Here is a 19,618-nt window from a genome sequence, read left to right as displayed (position 1 = left end):
ACATGGGCTTCTGAAAATGTTCGTTGGACCTGTTATAATCCGTTTCGTTCATTATTATTTTTTTTTTTTGCTATTTCTTTGGGCCGCTCCCGCGGCATATGGAGGTTCCCAGGCTAGGGGTCTAATCGGAGCTGTAGCCACAGGCCTATGCCAGAGCCACAGCAGTGCGGGATCTGAGCCGTGTCTGCAACCTACACCACAGCTCACGGCAACGCCGGATCGTTAACCCACTGAGCAAGGGCAGGGACCGAACCCGCAACCTCATGGTTCTTAGTCGGATTCGTTAACCACTGCGCCACGACAGGAACTCGGGAACTCCCGTTTCGTTCATTGTTTATTTTGATAATTGAATTGTTGTAGCTTGGGTAGTAGAAGTCCCTGCAGGGTGACATTGTGTCCTTTCACATCCCCGTTGGATTTTTAAGCATTTACGTGGCGAAACAAAGAGTTTCTGGATTCATCTCATACTTTTTCTATACCTGCCTTAGTAGTTTTTCCAAGGGTCCCCAGTTCCTTATGTTGAGGAAGTCTAATTTATCTTTCATTAATTTTTCTTTTGCGCTGTATTGAAGAAATCTTTACCAGCACAGATTTCTCCTTGAAGTTTCATAATTTTCATTGTATATTTAGGTCCATGATCTATTGTTTCAGTTAACCTTTGTATATGATATAAAGTATGAATCCAAGTTCATTTTACGTAAAGATATTTTAATTTTTCCACCACTGCTGTTGAAAAGGCTGTTCTTTCTGTACCATGTTGCCTTTGTCAAATGCCAGTTGTCCATGTATGTCTGGGTTTATTTCTGGCCTCTGTCTGTCACACTGATCTGTGTGTCCATCTTTATGCCAGTCCCATGCTGTTGGGTCTGTATGTTAATGTCAGAAGAGTTTATGCTAGGAGAACCATAGGGAAGGTGGCCTGACAAAGTACTATATATTTGTTATATGCCCTGACAATGTACATATAAGACAGTTATTCAAGAACTTAAGCAATGTAGTTCACATAAATCTTTCCTGAGGAAGCTATTAGAGAATAAGTTTCAGCCAACCAAGAAATAATTTAATAGGCTCATTGATTGCTTTGTAGAAATTCACCAGGACATCAAAAGGATATTATTACTTTAAATAGATGCTGGGGGATGTGGTTCAGGGATGGTATGAGAGGAAGAAAAGAGCTAATTTCTATATTGCTCAAACTAATTAAGAGAGGATTAAAGTTATATGTAGATATTCATATAAAGAGGACCATTAGGACAAAAACCATTCTAGATACTAAAAGAAGTATGGAAGGGGAAAAAAAGAACAAAGGAAGTAAACACAATGAAATAATTTATATATTTTATGACAGGCTCGAGACCATACCAAGCATATCATTAAATAAGCCTGACTGGCCTCTTAAGAGAAAAAAGTACTTTTAGCTTAACTAACAGCAAAATGCACCACTGTGCTCCATGCAGAAGGTTGAAACCACAAAACTGAAAGACTCAGAAAGGTTCAGAATAAGAGGTTAGGCAGAGATACACCAGACAAATGAAATAAAAGGAAAAGAGAAGTTACTATTTTGATATTGCAGAAGGTAGAACTCAGGCTAGAATCATTAAAGAAGTAAGACATATTAAAAGGCTATAAGCTGCAAATCTTAATGAAGATGTATTCTTGGATTCATGAATATTAATGACAACTTTGATTTTTTAAAAAAAGTTGTAGACGAGTCAATGAGAATAAGGGCATATTAATAAAAGACTTAAAACCTCAGTTGATGATAAAGTGAACAAATATTTTATTGACTGTTGAAGACCTAAATAACAAAGCCAAAAGGTGGATCTCATGGTTGTATAGTGCAGATGAGAGAATATACCTTCTTTGAAAAATGCATGTGCAACATTGATGAAAAAAATTTTTGTTGACATACAAAGAAAATTCTCCAAAAATTCCCCCCAAAGAAATTCTCCAAAAATTCCCCCAAATAGACCATTTTTGGACCAAAAATCAGTAACAACAACAAAAATTCAAAAAGGCCTTTCTACCTTTCCACCTGAGAACTAACATACTGCTAAATATCTCTTGGCTTAGGTGCAAATTTAAATAGAATTACTAGGTTTTTTAACATGATACAGCAAAACCAATACATCATTGGAGTCAGTAAACTTCTTTTTTTTTTTTTTTTACACAGGGATAGATAGTAAATATTTAAATATTTTGTGGGCCATATGGTCTCTCTTGCAACTTTCAAACTCTTCTATTATAGCATGAAAGGAGTCATGGGCAGTATATAAGTAAGTTGATGTGGTTGTTCCTCTAAAACTTTATAGCAGGTGACAGGCTGGATATGGGTCATGAATGTCTGTATCATAGCCAAGGCAATTATCATAGGAAAATTCCTACTGGGAGTTCTGTCGTGGCTCAGTGGTTAACAAATCTGACTAGGAACCATGAGGTTGCAGGTTTGATCCCTGGCCTTGCTCCGTGGGTTAAGGATCCGGCGTTGCTGTGAACTGTGGTGTAGGTCACAGACACAGCTTGGATCTAGCGTTGCTGTGGCTCTGGCGTAGGCCGTCTGCTGCAGCTCCGATGGGACCCCTAGCCTGGGAACCTCCACATGCCGCGGGAGCAGCCCAAGAAATGGCAAAAAGACCAAAAAAAAAAAAAAAAAGGAAAATTCTTACCATCAAATGTTTACACTAATGAAAATGAAAATAAGTGAATACTCCAAAAGATAGAAAGACCAAAAAAAGAAAAAAAATGCAGAGGAAAAGATTGAATAATGGTAGAGTGGATTTTAGATAATAGAAAAGTGGTAGAACTAGTATGTTAAACAGGACATTATGCTCATAGCAGTAGAAATACAAATTAAAACTACAGTGAAACACCATGTTTTCAATTACTAGAATGACAACCCCCACATGTTTGACATACTTTCTGGGTGACACTGTGGAGAAGGTAGGACATTAAGCAGTGTTTGCTGGTGGGAATGTAAAATTGGAATTTGACAACATTTAGCAAAGTTGGAAGTGTATTTCCTCCTTGACCAGCTACCTTCACTTTTAGGAATATATCCCAAAGGTAGAATCATAAAAGTGTAAAATGAGATCTGTGCAGGGTTGTTGCAGCATTGCTTGCATGATGAAAAATTGGGAGTGACTAGCAATGGATAACTGTTGGGATACACTCTAGGATGTCACTGTGCAGGTGGGAGGAGCAAGACCCAGGGATTGAACCCGCAACCTCATGGTTCCTAGTCGGATTTGTTAACCACTGAGCCACGATGGGAACTCCAATGCTTATATTTTTAAGAGAAATAATTTAAAAAACTAAAAATGGCTACAAATGGAGGGAAGAGGGAGATGGAAGGGATAGGGATGAAAGCCAGACCTGTGTAAGTGTAACCTGTATTGCAGTATTGGTTTTTGTTTGTTTTTTGCTTTTTAGGGCTGCACCCAAAGCATATGGAAGTTCCCAGGCTAGAGGTGAATCAAGCTACAGCTGCTGGTCTACGCCACAGGCACAGCAGTGTGGGATCCGACTGCATTTGCAACCTTCACCACAGCTTACAGCATGCTGGATCCTTAACTCATTGAGTGAGACCGGGGATCCAACCTGCAATCTCATGGTTCCTAGTCGGGTTCGTTTCGCTGCACCACTGTGGGAACTCCGCAGCACTGCTCTTTGGAACAATGTGTGTTATAATAAAAACTAAAGTATTAACCCACCCCCCAAAAAATCCACCCTAAAACTAATGAGTATAAACAACTGACTGGTTTTACTAACATATAGTAAAGGCATTTTTCATCTGATTTTAACTCATAACATTAATTGCGCATCTCTAGTATATATGCTATATCCTAAACAGAAAAAGAAATACTGTGTTTCTTTCTGTGGTTTATTTTTAGTTGTTATACTGGTATAGTTACTTTGAAACTATTCCAATTTCATTGGCATAAAGCAAATAGATAATTATGTTAATGTCATCAGGCAAAGGAATTTCCAGGATAATGAAGGAAAGTCCCCGGACGGCAGCTTGCAACAAACTTGAGGAAGATTGGAGCTGGAGGAAGGACTTCAGAGAAGGTACATCTGAAGAAACAAAAGTAAAATTCATAGATGACTTGATATGTTTGAAAATACTGAACGGGATTTGTTGGGAAGTTTGGGACTGGTTTAGTGCCAAGTACCTAAAAAAAAAAAAAAAGAAGAAGCAAGTTTAAAAATGTAGGAACTGTTAATTACTATGAACAGAATTATTTGAGAAAGGAAATATACATGTAAGATACTCTGTGGCTCAGTTGTGTGTATTATTAGTAAATGCTCATAATGGTTTCATTTAATGGAAAATTAATAGAAACAAATGTCAGGGAGTTCCCTTCCTGGCTCAGCACTTAATGAACCCCACCAGGCTCCATTGAGGATGAGGGTTCCATCTCTGGCCTCAATCAGTGGGTTAAGGATCCAGTGTTGTGGGAGCTGTGGTGTGGGTCACAGGTGCTGCTCGGACCAGCATTGCTGTGGCTGTGGTGTAGGCTGGCAGCTGCAGCTCTGATTGGACCCCTAGCCCAGGAGCTTCCACATGCAGCAGGTGCGGCCCTAAAGAGCAAAACAAAACAAGAAAAAAAAAAGAAAAAAGAAATTTCAGGATAATGAAGAGGGAAAGAGTTTTGGATGAAGACTTATCTGTCGTCCATTGTACATTTGGACTGGGGAATCCTGTTTTTTATAACAACTTATAAAATAGGTACTTTAAAAAGTATGTAGGGAAAAAACAAGATACTTGGTGGCTTAGCAGGTGAAGACCTGGCATTGTCATTGCTGTGGCGCAGGGTCAGTCCCTGGCATGGGAACTTCTATGTGCCTCAGTTATGGCAAAAAATTTAAAAAATAAAATGTACTTGGTACAGCTATTAGTAGAATTAAAGCAAAAGCTAGAAAAGTGTTGGTCAGGGCAAATTAATTTTCTTTCTTTCTTTCTTTTTTTGACCGCCCCATGGCACATGGACTCACTGAGCCAGGGACTGGATCTGTGCTGCAGCTGTGACCTGCACCATAGCTGTGGCCACACCAGATCCTTAACCCACTGTGCCAGGATTGAACCTGTGTTCCAGTGGTCCAGAGACACCACCAATCCCTTTGAGCCACAAAGGGAACTCCAAATTAAATTATTTTAAAAGTGGAAAACATCTCTTAAAAACATACCTGTGTGGCAGTATTTGGTTAATACAATATTTAATTGCATCATGGAAAAGTTCATTATTTATATACTCTTTTCCTCTATATTTATTCAGTATGTGTTTAAAAGTTCAAAGCTGCTGCTTTGACTTTTTAAAGCTATCCTCCCAGACAGATTCTGTCAGCTTTCCTTTCTATGTCTTGTAAGAAATTTGCTCCCTTTTTATCCCCTTAGTTCAGGCCTTATCTATTTCTTAGGGTCTTTGCAGCTGCTTTCTAAGTGTTCTTCATGCTTTTTCAGTTTTGTTGAATAAGCTTCCCCCCCAAAAAAAAACTTAGAACTTTTAAACTTTTAAATAGTATAAGGAAAACACACATATAGGTCACTATTTCAGTGAACACTTGTAACCATCAACCATATCAAGAAATGAACATTGCCATTACCCTAGAAGTTCTTGTGAGTTCTTGTGTCCCTTTTGGTTTTCTTTTCTTTCCTTTTTTTTTTTTTTTTGCTTTTTAGGGCTACATGTGCAGCATGTGGAAGTTCCGAGGCTAGGGTTTGATTCAGAGCTGCAGCTGCCAGCCTACACTACAGCCAGTAGTGCAACGCAGGATCTGAGCCATGTCTGCAACCTACACCACAGCTCACAGAAACGCCAGATCCTTAACCCTCTAAGTGAGGCCAAGTATCAAACCTGCATCCTCATGAATACTAGTCAGATCCGTTACCACTGAGCCACAGCAGGAACTCCCCTTGTGCCCCCTTTTCATCACCGGCTTCTGTCACGTAGAGAGAATCCATTTGCCCAATATCTATGTTAGTCACTTTCCTCACTTTTATGGTAAGTATAATTTAGCTTTGCCTGTTTGGAGACTTTGGGTAAAAGGAGCAACATTGGTGTATTTCATTTCTTGTTATTTTCATTTAGCATTGAAGGGGTCATACGTGTTACTGCATTTAGCTTATGGTTCTTTTTTTTTTTTTTTTGGTCTTTTTAGGACCTCATCCGTGGCATATGGAGGTTCCCAGGTTAGGGATTCACTCAGAGCTATAGCTGCTGGCCTACCACAGCAACTCGGGATCCTTGATCTTCTGAGCAGAGGCCAGGCATTGAACCTGCAACCTCATGGTTCCTAGTCAGATTTGTTTCCACTCCACCATGACAGGAACTCCGTTCATTCATTTTTATTGCTATTTAATATTCCATTATATAAATATACCACAGTTTTTCTTTTGTTGCTGGGCATTTGAAATGTTCATTTTGAACTTTTTAGAGCAAAGCAGCTATTAATATTTTTGTTAGTGTATCCTGTTCACTTACAGGAATCCTGAGGCTTTTTTTGTTTGTTTGTTTGTTTTAAGCTGAGAAGTAGAATTCATGGTCATAGGGTATGAAGGTATATACCCACCAGCAGCTAACCTGTGTTCCTCTTGGCTAAGATGTGAATGCATATCAACCCTTGGTGTTATCCTTGGTAGTTTCTGGCAGTCTGATGGTAGTCTCTTCTTAACTTCTTTGGATCTGGTATGCTTTTCTTAAGTGCCAGTAAGGTCGAGCATCTTTCATATGCATATTGACCATTTGGATTTCAGGTTTTGTGAAGTGCTTGTTCTTGTGTCTTTCCCATCCTTATACTGAGTTGTTTCATTTTAATAGGAATTTTTTAACATTCTAAGTATCTTCTCCCATTCTGTTTGTCTTAGTTTTTTTTTGTTGGGTCTTTACCCAAACTTAATTTAATGAATCTTCTTTAATTGTTGCTAGTGCTTTAGTTTTGAGTCTTTTTGTGCCCCAAAGCATTGAAATTATTTTCCTCTGTTTTCTTTTGAAAGTTTCATAGTTCTGCTCTTTATTTTTAGGTTTCCAGTTCAACTGCAGTTGGTTTGTAAGAGGTGGAGTCTAGTTTTGCTTTTTACCAAATGCACCAGCACCATTATTGAAAATACCATTCTTTGCCAATGTACTGCCATCCCTGTCAGTTACTAGGTATTTATATTTGCATAAGTCTGCCAATTCTGACCAATTCTATTGGTCTACTTGTCCCTCCCTGAAACAGTGTCATTCTGAAGGCTTTATACCACCCCATCTATTCCTAATAACTACAAAAGGGTTGTGGGTTTTTTTTAAATCGTGAATAGGTTTTTTTTTTTGGAAGTCAAACAATTTTTCTGCACCTAGTGAGGGGATAATTTTTTTCTTAAATCTGTTATGTGGTGAATTCTAAACATTAATTTCATAATAATAATCTTGCATTCCTAGGCAGAAATCTACTTAGTGATGGTTTATTATCCTTTTTAAGCATTGTAGAATTTGCTTTGGCTGACATGTTGTGATTTTTGCTTCTATGTTAATGAGATAGTGGCCTGTGATTTTCCTTTTTATATTTGATGAATTTTCCTTTAGAGTGATGTGGACCTCATAAAATGAAATGCAGAGCGCTACCATTTTCAGTTCTCTGAAGGAATTTGTATAAGGTTGGAATTAAAAGGTTTTTTTTTTTTCTTGGATATATGGCAACAATCAGGGCTTAGACTTTTCTTTGTGGGAAAATTTTTGACTCATGAATCAGTTTTTCTTAAAGGTTTATCTATGAAGGTTGTTTTTGTTTGTTTGTTTGTTTGTTTTCTAGGGCTGCACCTGCAGCATATGGAGATTTCCAGACTAGGGGTCAAATCCAAGTTGCAGCTACTGGCCTGCACCACAGCCACAGCAACACAGGATCCAAGCTGTGTCTGCAACCTACACCACAGCTCACGGCAACGCCGGATCCTTAACCTACTGAGCAAGGGCAGGGATCGAACCTGCATGCTCATGGGTGCTAGTCAGATCCGTTAATCACTGAGCCACAATGGGAACTGCAAGACCCTTGAAGGTTTCTTTTCCACTTGAGAGAGTATGGTAGATATTTCATTTTTTTTTTGGCTGGGCATTTGTACATTTTGTATCAAGTTTCAATTTTTTTGATACAAACAGTTCATGATAACCTCTGCCGGTTTTTCCTTTCTGTATCATCTAACACTATATCCTCTTTTATTCCAATTACTGGTCTTGTAGGTGTGCAGCCACTTAATTGTGCCCTCCCTCCCTCCCCGCCAGAGGCTTTCAGCTTTATTCATTTCTTTGAAGGACTACATGGCTTTATTCCATTTATTTTATTAATGGAATTTCTTTGGGTTTATTTGACCGTGCTTTACCTTTTTAAAAAATTGAGATATGCAAAATTTATCATTTTAGCCATCTTTAAATGTACAATTCCATGATGTTAAGTACATTCACAGTGTTTCATAACCGTAACTACTATTTCCTGAACTTTTTAAAAATATCCTGAACAGAAATTCTGTATACGTTAAGCAATAACTCATCATTTTGCTTTTCTCAGACTCTGGAAACTGCCATTCCACTTTCTGTCCTTTTTGAATTTGTCTATTCTAGGTACTTAATGTAAGTGGAAATATTAAATAGGTCTAACTTTTTGCATGGCTTTGTTTTATTTAGTGTAATATTTTCAAGTTTTATCATTTAGCATGTATCAGGATTTCATTCCTTTTTTTTGGCTGAATAATATTCTATTTGGTGGATAGAGCACATTTTGTTTATCCATTCACCTGTTGATGGACACTTGGGTTGTTTTCACCACTTGGCTATTGTGAATAATAGTGCTGTGAACATTAGTATACTAGTATAGGCATACCTCAGAGATAGTGCCAGTTTGGTTCTAGACACCTGTAATAAAGTGAATATCACAATAAAGCAAGTTCACATGAATTTTTTGATTTCCCAGTGCATATAAAAAAGTTATGTTTAATACTATATTATAGTCTGTTAACTGGGCAATAGCGTTATGTCTAAAAAATGTACATACCTTAATTAAGAAGTGCTTTATTGTAAAAATGCTAACTAACCATCATCTGGGATCTTGTGATAATCTTTTTGTGATAGTAACATCAAAGATCACAGATTACCATAAAAAGCATAATAGTAATGAAAAAGTTTGAAATATTTTATTGACAAAATGTGACACAGAGACACAGAAGTGAGCAAAGGCTTTGGAAAAATAACACCAAAATAGCACCAACTTGCTTGATGCAGGATTGTCATAAGCCTTCAATTTGTAAAAAGCAGAATATCTGCAAAGTAAAGTACAGTGTAACACGATGTGCCTGTGTTTATTTGAGTCCTTGTTTTGAATCTTTTGGAGTAGGTACCTAGGAGTGGAATTGCCAGATCATATGGTTATTCTGTGTTTAACTCTTTGAGCAACTACCAAACTGTTTGCCACATTGACTGCATCATTTTACATCCCACAGCAATGTATGCGGCCTCTATAATTTCTCCACATCCTCAGCAACACTTGTTGTCCATACCCCCTCCCCACCACATACACCTTTTTTTGTAACAGCCCTCTTTGCGGGTGTGACATGGTACCTTACTGTGGTTTTGATTTACTTTTCCCTAATGGCTAATGCTGAGGATCTTTTCTTATGCTTAGTTGCTGTTTGCGTATCTTCTTTGGAGAAATAGCTATTCATCCTTTGCCCATTTTTAAATTTTCAATGAGTCGTAGAGGTCTTTATATATTCTGGATATTAAAACCTTATTGGATTTATGATTTGCAAATAAGTTCCCCCTTTCTGTGAGTTGTCTTTTCTTTCACTCTCTTGCTAGTGCCCTTTGATGTATAATACTTTTAAACTTTGATGAAATCAAAAAGTGACTGCTTTCAAAAATGACAGAGCAGGATTGTCTAAGGGTCAGTCCCTCCACTGATAATAAAAAACCAGAAAAAATTACCAGAATCAACTATTTCAGACCTGGACCTTGATCAAACACTCAAAAGAGCCAGGGGTATGCTTGATGAAGGAAGAGGCTGCTATATTGGTCTTGCACATCTTTTGTTAAGTATTCTGAGTATGTCTTTTTTTTTTTTTTTTTTTTTTTTTGGTGGATACCTTAGAGTTTTTTACATACATGATTGTGTTACTTGTGACTATAAACTCTTTTACTTCTCTTCCAACCCCTTTCCTTTGTTTATCCAAAGACACTAAAATAGCTAGGTATAGAAGTTGTGAGGGTGGACACCCTTGCCTTCTTCCAAATCACACAAGAAAGTACTCAGTATTTCATCATGAAATGTGTTAGGTATAGGATTTTCATAAGCTGTCCTTATCAGGTTGAAGAAATTTCATTATATTTCTAGGTTCTGAAGAGCTTTTTTGTTTGTTTGTTTGATCTTGCTTGGGTATTCAGTTTTTCAAAGGTGATTGTATGACTTTTCTTCTTTGTTTTGTTAATATAGTGAATTACTTTAATTGATCTGAATGCTCAACCAGCCATTGCTTTACTAAATCCTGGTTAAGTAATACATTATCCTTTTTGTATATTTCTCCATTTGATTTTCTGATACTTGCTAATGAGATGTTGGTCTGTACTATCAGGGTACTATAGGACTTATAAAATGAGATGGGAAGTGTGCCTCCTATTTTCTAAAAGAATTGTTTAGGGTTAGTATTACCTTGAATATTGGATAGAATTCACCAGTGGACCTTTCTAGGTCTAGACATTTGTTTTGTGGGAAGGTTTTTAAGTACCAACTTAATTTCTTTAATTGATAGAGAACTCTTCAGGTTTTCTGTTCTTAAGAAGATTTTGATAATTATGTCTTTAAAAGAATCAACACATTTAATCAAGTTGATAATATTTCCATAATTTTTTAAGGTTCCTGAAATCTGTAGAAATAGCCTCTTTTATTTTTTATTTTTGTCTCCCCCCCCCTTTTTTTTTTTTTCTTGATCAGTCTAGCTAGAGGTTAATTAATTCTTCCCCCAGGCACAAGAACTGGCTTTGATTTAATTGATTTATTCTTTCTTTTTTCCCATTTTCTTCTTCATTGTATTCTATTCATTATTTCCTTTCTTTTCCTTTTTGGGGGGCATTAGTTTGCTCTTTTTCTAGCTTGTTGAGGAGAAGCTTAGATCTTGATTTTTTTAGGCTTTTCTTCATTAAAAACATGGGTTGTTTGGAAGTAAGTTGTTCACTTTCCAAATATTTGAGGGTTTTCCAGTTCTCTCTGTTAAAATTGTTTTCTAAGTTTATCTCATTGTTTTCATGGAATATTTTGTGTTTTTGATTTTAGTTCTAGTAATCTATCTGTACTTGTTTTATTGCCCAGTATATGTTACATCTTGGTGAATAACCCATTCACACTATAAGAATATGCATCCTGCTAACAAATTGGATCAAGTTACTTGATTTTTTCTTGTTGTTCAAGTGTTTTATATCTTAATTGATTCTCTGTCTACTGGTCTATTGAATATACTGAGAGGGGAGTGGAAATCTCACGTATCATGTGGATTTGTCTGTTTCTCTTGACAACTATATCAGTTTTTACGTTATGTGTTTTGACCCTCTGTTGATTAGGCATATCAGCTTTTAGGATTGTATGTCTTTATGAGAAATCAAGCTGTTCATCATTATGCACTGTCCTCACTTTACATCTGGTAATAGTTCTAGTTTTGTTGTCTACTCTGGTAGAAGTATTAAATCCTCTAGGTTTCTTTTCTTTTTTTTCTTTTTACATGATTTCAAGATTTATTATAAAGCTACAAAATGAAGACAATATAGTAACTGGATTTCCATATGCAAAAAACCCCATCATGTTTTGATTCATACTTTGCACTATACACAAAAAATAACTCAAAATGAATCACTGACCTAAATGTAAAACATAAAACTATAAAACTTCTAAAGGTAAACATAGGAGAAAATTTCTGTGATCTCGAGTTAGGCAATGATTTCTGATATTTGACACAAAAGCACGGTCCAGAAAGGAAAAAATTAATAAATTGAACTCTATAAAAATTTAAAATATCTGCTCTTCTAAAAACAGTTTTAAAAATGAAAAGAAAAGCCCCAGACTGGGGGAAAGTATCTGCAAAGCATATATCTCAGGAAGGCTTGCACCAAGAAAATATACATATAAGTAAATAAATGTGTGTGTGTGTGTATATATATATATATATATATATATATATATATATATGCCAGATATATATAACCTGTCTTATCCTGCTTGGACTTTCATAACAAAATCCTTTAGACTGGGTAGCTTAAACAACAGAAACTTACTTTCTCGCAATTCTGGAGGCTGAAAATCTGAGATGAGAGTGCCAGCAGGGTAGAATACTGGCAAGGACTCCATTTCCAGCTTGTAGACAGCAGCCTGCTTGCTGTGTCCTCATGGAACCTCCTTAGTGCACATGCATTCTCTTTTCATAAGGCTGCCAATTCTGTAGGATTAGGACCCCACCCTGTGACCTCATTTAACCTTAACTAATCTCTAAAACTCCGATTTCCAAGTATAGTCAGTGGAGATTAACACTTCAGCACATGAATTTGGGGGGACACAATCCCATTAATAGTAATAACTTAAAACTCAGTCATTAAAAAACCAATTTTAAAATGAGATAAAGATTTGAACAAAACACAAAAAAAGATGCATATCTGACAAATACACATGAGATAATGTGCCAAATCACTGGTCACAAGTGAAATCAAATCAAAACCACTGTAAGGAGTTCCCTTTGTGGCTCAGTGGAAATGAATTTGACTAGCATCCATGAGGATGCAGATGCAGCTCAATCTGGCTTTGCTGTGGCTGTGGCATAGGCTGTGGCAGCTGCAGCTCCGATTTGACCCCTGGCCTGGGAACCTCCATATACCTGGGTGTAACTCGAAGAAGACAAACAAAAACAAAAAACCACCACAGTAGGAGATCACCACACACCTTTAAGCTTTCTTTTGATCCTCGATTGCATGAAATATTTTCTTCCATCCTCTCACTTTGAACTTGTATGTGTCCCTAGAAGTGAAGTGGGTCTCTTTGAAGACAGCGTGTATATGGGTCTTGTTTTTGTATCCATTCAGCCAGTCTGTGTCGGTTGGTTAGGGCATTTAGTCCATTAACGTTTAAGGTAATTATTGATATGTATGTTCTTACTGCCATTTTATTAATTGCTTTGGATTTGTTTTTGTTGCTCTTTTCTCTTTCCTTCCTCTTTTGTTCTCTCTTCTGGTTTGATGACTATCTTTAGTGTTGTATTTGAGTTGATTTTTCTTTGTGTATCAATTGTAGATTTTTGGTTTGCAGTTATTCTGAAGTTTCGATATAAGAGTCTGTATGTATATGAGATTGTTTTAAGTTGTTCTCTTAATTGCAAGTTCATCTCCAGTGTCCTGCATTTGCACCCACCTCCTCTCATGATTTCTGATTTTGGTGGTATAATTGTGCATGGATGAGTTCATATCTTTACTGTATATATACCTTTACTGGTGAGCCTTGTCATTTGTGGAGTTTTTGTTTCCTGTTGCTGTCTTTTCTTTTCTGCCTAGAGAAGTTCCTTTGGTATTTGTTGTAAGGTTTAGTGTTGCTGAATTCTCTCAGCTTTTGCTTATCTGTGAAGGTTTTGATTTCTCCTTCAAATCTGAGAGCCTTGCTGGGTAGAGTAATCTTGGTTGGAGGTTTTTTCCTTTCATCACGTTAAGTATATCATGCCACTCCCTTCTGGCCTGCAGAGTTTCAGCTGAAAAATCTGCTGATAACCTTATTGAAGTTCCCTTGTTATTTTTTTCTTTTCCCTAGCTGCTTTCAAGATTTTCTCTTTGTCTTTAATTTTGGTCAGTTTGATTAGTATGTGTCTTGGAGTATTCCTCCTTCAGTTTATTTTATATGGTATTTATATTGTGCTTCCTGGATTTGAGTGGGTGGTTCCTTTCCCATGTTAGGGAAGTTTTTGGCTGTTATCTCTTGGAATATTTTTTCTGTCCCCTTCTCTCTCTCTTATCCTTCTGGCACCCCTATAATACAGATGTTGGCGCATTTATTAACGTTGTCCCAGAGATCTCTGAGACTCTCTTCATTTGTTTTCAATCTTTTCTCTCTTTTCTGTTCTGCATCTGTAATTTCCACTAATCTGTCCTCCACCTTGCTTATTCGTTCTTCTGCCTCCTGTATTCTGCTGTTAGCTGCTTCTAGTGAATTTTTTATTTCAGTTATTGTATTTTGCATCTCTTCTTGTTTCAGTTTTATATCTTGTATCTCTTTGTTATTGTTTCCTGTAAGTTACCCATCTTTGCCTCCAGTTTATTTCCAGTGTCTTGCATTGTCTTCAGCATCAACAGTCTAAAGTCTTTTTCTTGGAGGCTGAGAATCTCCTCATTGCTTAGCTGATTTTCTGGGGTTTTTCCTTTCTCCCTCATCTGAGTTATAGTTCTCTGTCTTTTCATTTTTACAGGGTTTTGGTGTGGTGACCTTTTTACAGATAATAGGGTTGTAGCCTTTCTTACTTCTGGTGTCTGCCCCCCTTGTGGCTTGAAGTTGGTGTGGGGGCTTGCTGTAGGCTTCCTGATAACAGGGGCTGATGGCTGTCCACAGGTAGGTGGAGCTGATTCTAATTCCTCTGGTGGGTGAGGGTAGTCTCTGGATGGGATTAGAGGTAGCTGTGAGCCTGAGGGGTCTTTTGGGAGCCTGCTTACTGAGGGGTGGGGCTGGTCCCCCCTGGGTTGTTGTTTGCCCTGGGGCTTCTCAGCACTGATGGGTGGGGCCAGATTTTCCCAAAATGGCCACCCCCAGAGAAAGGCTGCTGAATATTCCCGAGAGCTTTGCTTCCAATGGCCTTCCCTCACATCAAGCTGCATTCTCCCGTTTTTCCCAGGATGTCTTCCAAGAACTGTGGTCAGGTTTGACCCAGATTCCTATGGGGACCTCGCTCTGCCCTGGGATCCAGTGCATGTGAAAGTCTGTGTGTGCCTTTTAAGGATGGGGTCTCCATTTTCCCCAGTCCCATGGCTCCTGCGCACAAGCCCCACTGGCCTTCAATGCCAGATGCTCCAGGGGCTCTTTCTCCCAGTGCCGGATCCCCACATATGAGAGTTTGATGTGGGGCTCAGAACTCTCGCTCCTGTAGGTGAGTCTCACTTAGTTTCCAGTCTGTGGAGCTTCCCACCTGGGAGGTATGGGGTTGTTTATATCACAAAATCGCTCCTCCTACCTCTTGATGTGGCCTCCTCTTTTTCTTCTGGAGTAGGATATCTTTTTTAAAGTTTCTGGTCCATTTGAGTGAAGATTGCTCAGCCTTTAGTTGTGAATTTTTTTAGGAGGGAAGTTGAGCTCCAGTCCTTCTATTCCACCATCTTAATCCCATCTGTCCCCTCTAGGTTTCATGTGCTTATTATTTTAATGTGTAGCTATTTCCATCCTTTCGTTTTCTTTAACTTGTGTATTTTGGTTGGGTTTCTTGTAGGTAGCATTTAATTTGGTCTTTTGTTACACAACTGTAGAACGCCATCAATGGTGTTGACAGGACCATGGACAGAGCACTATTTGACATTGTATAGATCCTCCCAGTTTTCTCCTGTGGAGGTTGAAGTACAGTTTCCTGACTGGTGGTGATCCGTCTTATGGTCCTGTCCTTCACCTTACCTGTGCCTGTGATCCGCAGTGTGTAAAAGAGGATTTAAATTCACATACATCTCTTTTATAGAGATGAGTAATCAGAGTTGCCACCTGTTTCTAGTACTTAATGTCAAAGCATTAGCCCTGCATCATGCTTAGGTTTAGACACTAAAACTTCACCAAGGCGTTCCCGTCGTGGCTCAGTGGTTAACGAGTCTGACTAGGAACCATGAGATTGCGGTTCGGTCCCTGGCCTCGCTCAGTGGGTTAAGGATCTGGCGTTGCCGTGAGTTGTGATGTAGGTCACAGACGCGGCTCGGATCTGGTGTTGCTGTGGCTCTGGCATAGGCCAGCGGCTACAGCTCCCATTCGACCCCTAGCCTGGGAACCTCCATGTGCTGCAGGAGCGGCCCAAGAAATGGCAAAAAGACAAAAAAAGAAAAAAAAAACCTTAACTGAAAGGAGATAGCAAGTCTTACATCTCAAAACCCAAAACTATAAATATTTAATTTGTAGGAAAAAAAGGCAAAAACTAGATCCTAGTACATTTGTCCCGCTACTTTTTTTTTTTTTTTTTTTTTTTTTTTTGTCTTTTGTCTTTTTTTGTTGTTGTTGTTGTTGCTATTTCTCGGGCCGCTTCCACGGCATATGGAGGTTCCCAGGCTAGGGGTTGAATCGGAGCTGTAGCCACCGGCCTACACCAGAGCCACAGCAACGCGGGATCCGAGCCGCGTCTGCAACCTACACCCCAGCTCACGGCAACGCCGGATCCTTAACCCACTGAGCAAGGGCAGGGACCGAACCCGCAACCTCATGGTTCCTAGTCGGATTCGTTAACCACTGCGCCACGACGGGAACTCCTGTCCCGCTACTTTTGTAAGTGTGTAATTTTCTGATTTCTAATTATATAATTATCTAAACATCTTTCATGATTTCATTTAGCAAACATGGAAATTGATGTGTGACTTCAACAGTCCTTTCTTTTCCTTTAATGTACAGGTAAATAGAATACTGAATTGTTAGTTGTTTTAACTTGAATAATAAATAAGTGATTTCTGGGAGTTCCTCTTGTGGCTCTCCAGGTTACGAACCCAGCTAGCATCCATGGGGATGCAGGTTTGATCCCTGGCCTCACTTAGTGGCTTAATGCAGCTCATGCAGTGTTGCCATGAGCTGTGGTGAGGCCACAGACACTGCTTGGATCTGGTGTTGCTGTGACTGTGGTGTAGGCTGGCAACTTCAGCTCCAATTCAGCCCCTAGCATGGGAACTCCCATATGCTGCAGGTGAAGCCCTAAGGTGGTGGTGGGGGAGGGCGGGAAGACAACAAATAAATAGGCGATTTCTTTGTTTAGCTTATTCTCATTGCATAGTCTAAAATCTTCTGATACCAGCAAAGAGAAGCAATTTATAGCATTTATACTAGTCCATTTGTTTTACTGTTTCTCTTGCATTATGGTTGACTCCCAGTGTGCCTTTCAGATTTCAAATTTTCCCTTTTCAAAAATGGGAATTGAATTATGTTTCTGCAGTATTCTCACCCTTCCCAGAATAATATGTCAAAAGAATCACTTTCATATAGATGTTTAGTTATTTACTTTGTAATATGCAGTGCTTTTTTTTTTTTTTTTTTTTTTTAAACATGCTGACAAGGTACATCTTAAGCTCAGGAGTAAAGCATTGGATGAAGACACAAATTTGAGATTCACCAACATTTAGCCTTAGGTCTATGTTAGGTCTCATTACCTCTGTGACTCAGAATTCATTTGTAGTCCTAGAGATCATTTGAGGGAATGAAGTAGGTGAGGATGTGCTGGTCCTTTGCAAAGGAGTCAACTGTTGTCTGATTTTAAGGGGGTCACAGAGTATATAATGCACAGGTTTACCGAGTAGCATCCCAGTGTCATCAGCCCCTCTTTATATATTTGTTGATATAATCTATTTAACAATTCTGCCTCAGATTTGTTCTTTTGAGCTTGGAATATGTAGCACAGTAACTGAAGCACAAGTTCTCGATATGGTAGCCATTACATCATGATTATCATGTGCTGTTGTTTTATAGCAGAAGAAATAGAGACTCAGAAAGATTGTTTAGGGGTTATAGAGGAGTCAGTAGAGAGGAATAATCTGGCTCTATATAGCTTTAAAATCCATGCTATATCCTTTTAAAATGTACTTTCCATGTAGAATGTATGCAAGATGTGTCATTAGGCAGGATTCAGATTTCAGAGTTGCCATTTCATGGTTGTATGACCACGGAGAAATCTGGTGCTCTGTGTCCTGATTTGTAAAATTAGGATAATACTTAAGGCACTAAAGCTGGGTTGCTGAGGGCATTACTTGTCCTCAAGCTTTCTTCTAACCCTAGACTTGGCCTGAGGTGTCACTGGCTTCCACGTGTTTGTTTCCATGTGCTCTTGGGCCTTGGAAGTGGTTTGGTTCAGGAAAGACAGATGGGTTAAAATGAGTATTTCTGTCTTGCCAGGCTGCCCTTTTCCTCATCCTTTGGATAGAGGTAGTAGGATTTTGTGGACTTTTTTTTTTACACCTGTTGGTATTTTTGAGGTGGTAGCTTCGTGAGCACCTACTTTGGAATATATGAAGCTAAAAGGAAACTCAGTGAACTCACCATTGTCATCTCAGGTCCTGAGGTCTCTAGACAGTCTGTCGTCTCTCTCCCTTTTTCAGTGTTATATAGAATGTTTCTAGTCTTTAGCTGTACTTATTGGAATAAGGAAAAATGTGTTTACTCAGTCTTTCTAGTCTGTGAAATGCATTGTCACATCTTTACAGATTTTTTTTTTAATTTATTTTTTTGTCTTTTGTCCTTTCAGGGCTACACCTGCAGCATATGGAGGTTCCTAGGCTAGGGGTCAAATCGGAGCTGTAGTCACCAGCCTACACCACATCCGCAGCAATTCCTGATCTGAGCCGCATCTGCAACATACACCACAGCTCATGGCAATGCCGGATCCTTAACCCACTAAGCGAGGCCAGGGATCAAACCTGCAACCTCATGATTCATAGTCAGATTCGTTTCTACTGCGCCACGGTGGGAACTCCTACAGATTTTAATTACTAATTTCTTGTCAGTTCTGTGTTAGCGTTATCTTTTCCAGTTGGGGACTCGTCTTACTTTCTTTATGGTAATCTTTTGACTAACTGTAATGCTTAACTTTAATGAAGTTGAATTTATTCATTTTTCCCTCATGCTCTTTTTGTTTCTTAAGAAATTTATTCCAGATAGTTCTTAATCTATCCTATCCCAAAGAATTACTTTTTGAATTGAGTAACGTGGGGATCTGATTTCATTCCCCTCTCACTGTAGAGAACTATGGTACGGTAAAAAGGTCATCTCTCTTTCCACCGAGTTTGAGTGCCACATCTGTCACATGTAAAATGTATATACATGTGATGGAGTTCCCATCGTGGTTCAGCAGAAGCGAATCTGACTAGTAACCATTTTGAGGACTCAGGTTCGATTCTTGGCCTCACTCAGTGGGTTAAGGATGTGGCATTGCCATGAGGTGTAGGGTAGGTCACAGATGTGGCTCGGATCTGGTGTAGCTGTGGCTGTGATGTACGTATACCCGTGGCTACAGGTCTGATTCAGCCCCTGGCCTGGGAACCTCCATATGCCGTCAATGCGGCCCTAAAAAAACAAACAAGAAAATGTACATATATGTGAGCCTGTCAACATTCTGTTCCATTTTTGTTTATCTTTCATAAATATCACACTGTCTTAATTACTATAGCTTTACATATTTACTATGCTATCTGGTAGGTATGTCCTCCCAGCTTGTCAAAACTCTACTGCAGTTCCTGTTGGGATTGATTAAAAACTGCATTGAATCTTTCGATATGTTTGGGAGAGAATTGGCATCTTTATCATCATGGACATGGTGTTTTCATTACCTAGGTATTTTTAAAAAATTTTTGGAAAAATTTTTTATTTATATATTTATTTATTTTGCCTTTTAGGGCCGCACCTGCGGCATATGGAGGTT

The 19,618-nt window shown here is 38.6% G+C and overlaps 1 protein-coding gene across 4 annotated transcripts in view; it reads left to right on the top strand.

Moving 5' to 3' along the window:
• TRIM24 (tripartite motif containing 24) overlaps positions 1-19,618 on the top strand; it is a 96,261-nt gene that overhangs the window by 13,880 nt on the left and 62,763 nt on the right. For 2 of the 4 annotated variants that reach the window (XM_021079188.2, XM_021079186.2), the window contains exon 2: positions 3,973-4,068. The exons of the other annotated variants lie outside the window; for them this stretch is intronic. In XM_021079188.2, coding sequence (XP_020934847.1) covers positions 3,973-4,068 — 96 coding nt within the window. The remainder of the gene's footprint in view (positions 1-3,972; positions 4,069-19,618) is intronic. 4 annotated transcript variants of the gene reach the window in all.

Source organism: Sus scrofa, chromosome 18, assembly GCF_054392235.1.
Source record: "Sus scrofa isolate SSC_HxYL_T2T_F1_AM1 chromosome 18, Sscrofa_HxYL_maternal_Yorkshire_Landrace_v2.0, whole genome shotgun sequence".
NCBI classification, from domain to species: Eukaryota; Metazoa; Chordata; class Mammalia; order Artiodactyla; family Suidae; genus Sus; species Sus scrofa.
The sequence above is the reverse complement of the archived record's forward strand: the minus strand, read 5'-3'. Positions and strand labels throughout refer to the sequence as shown.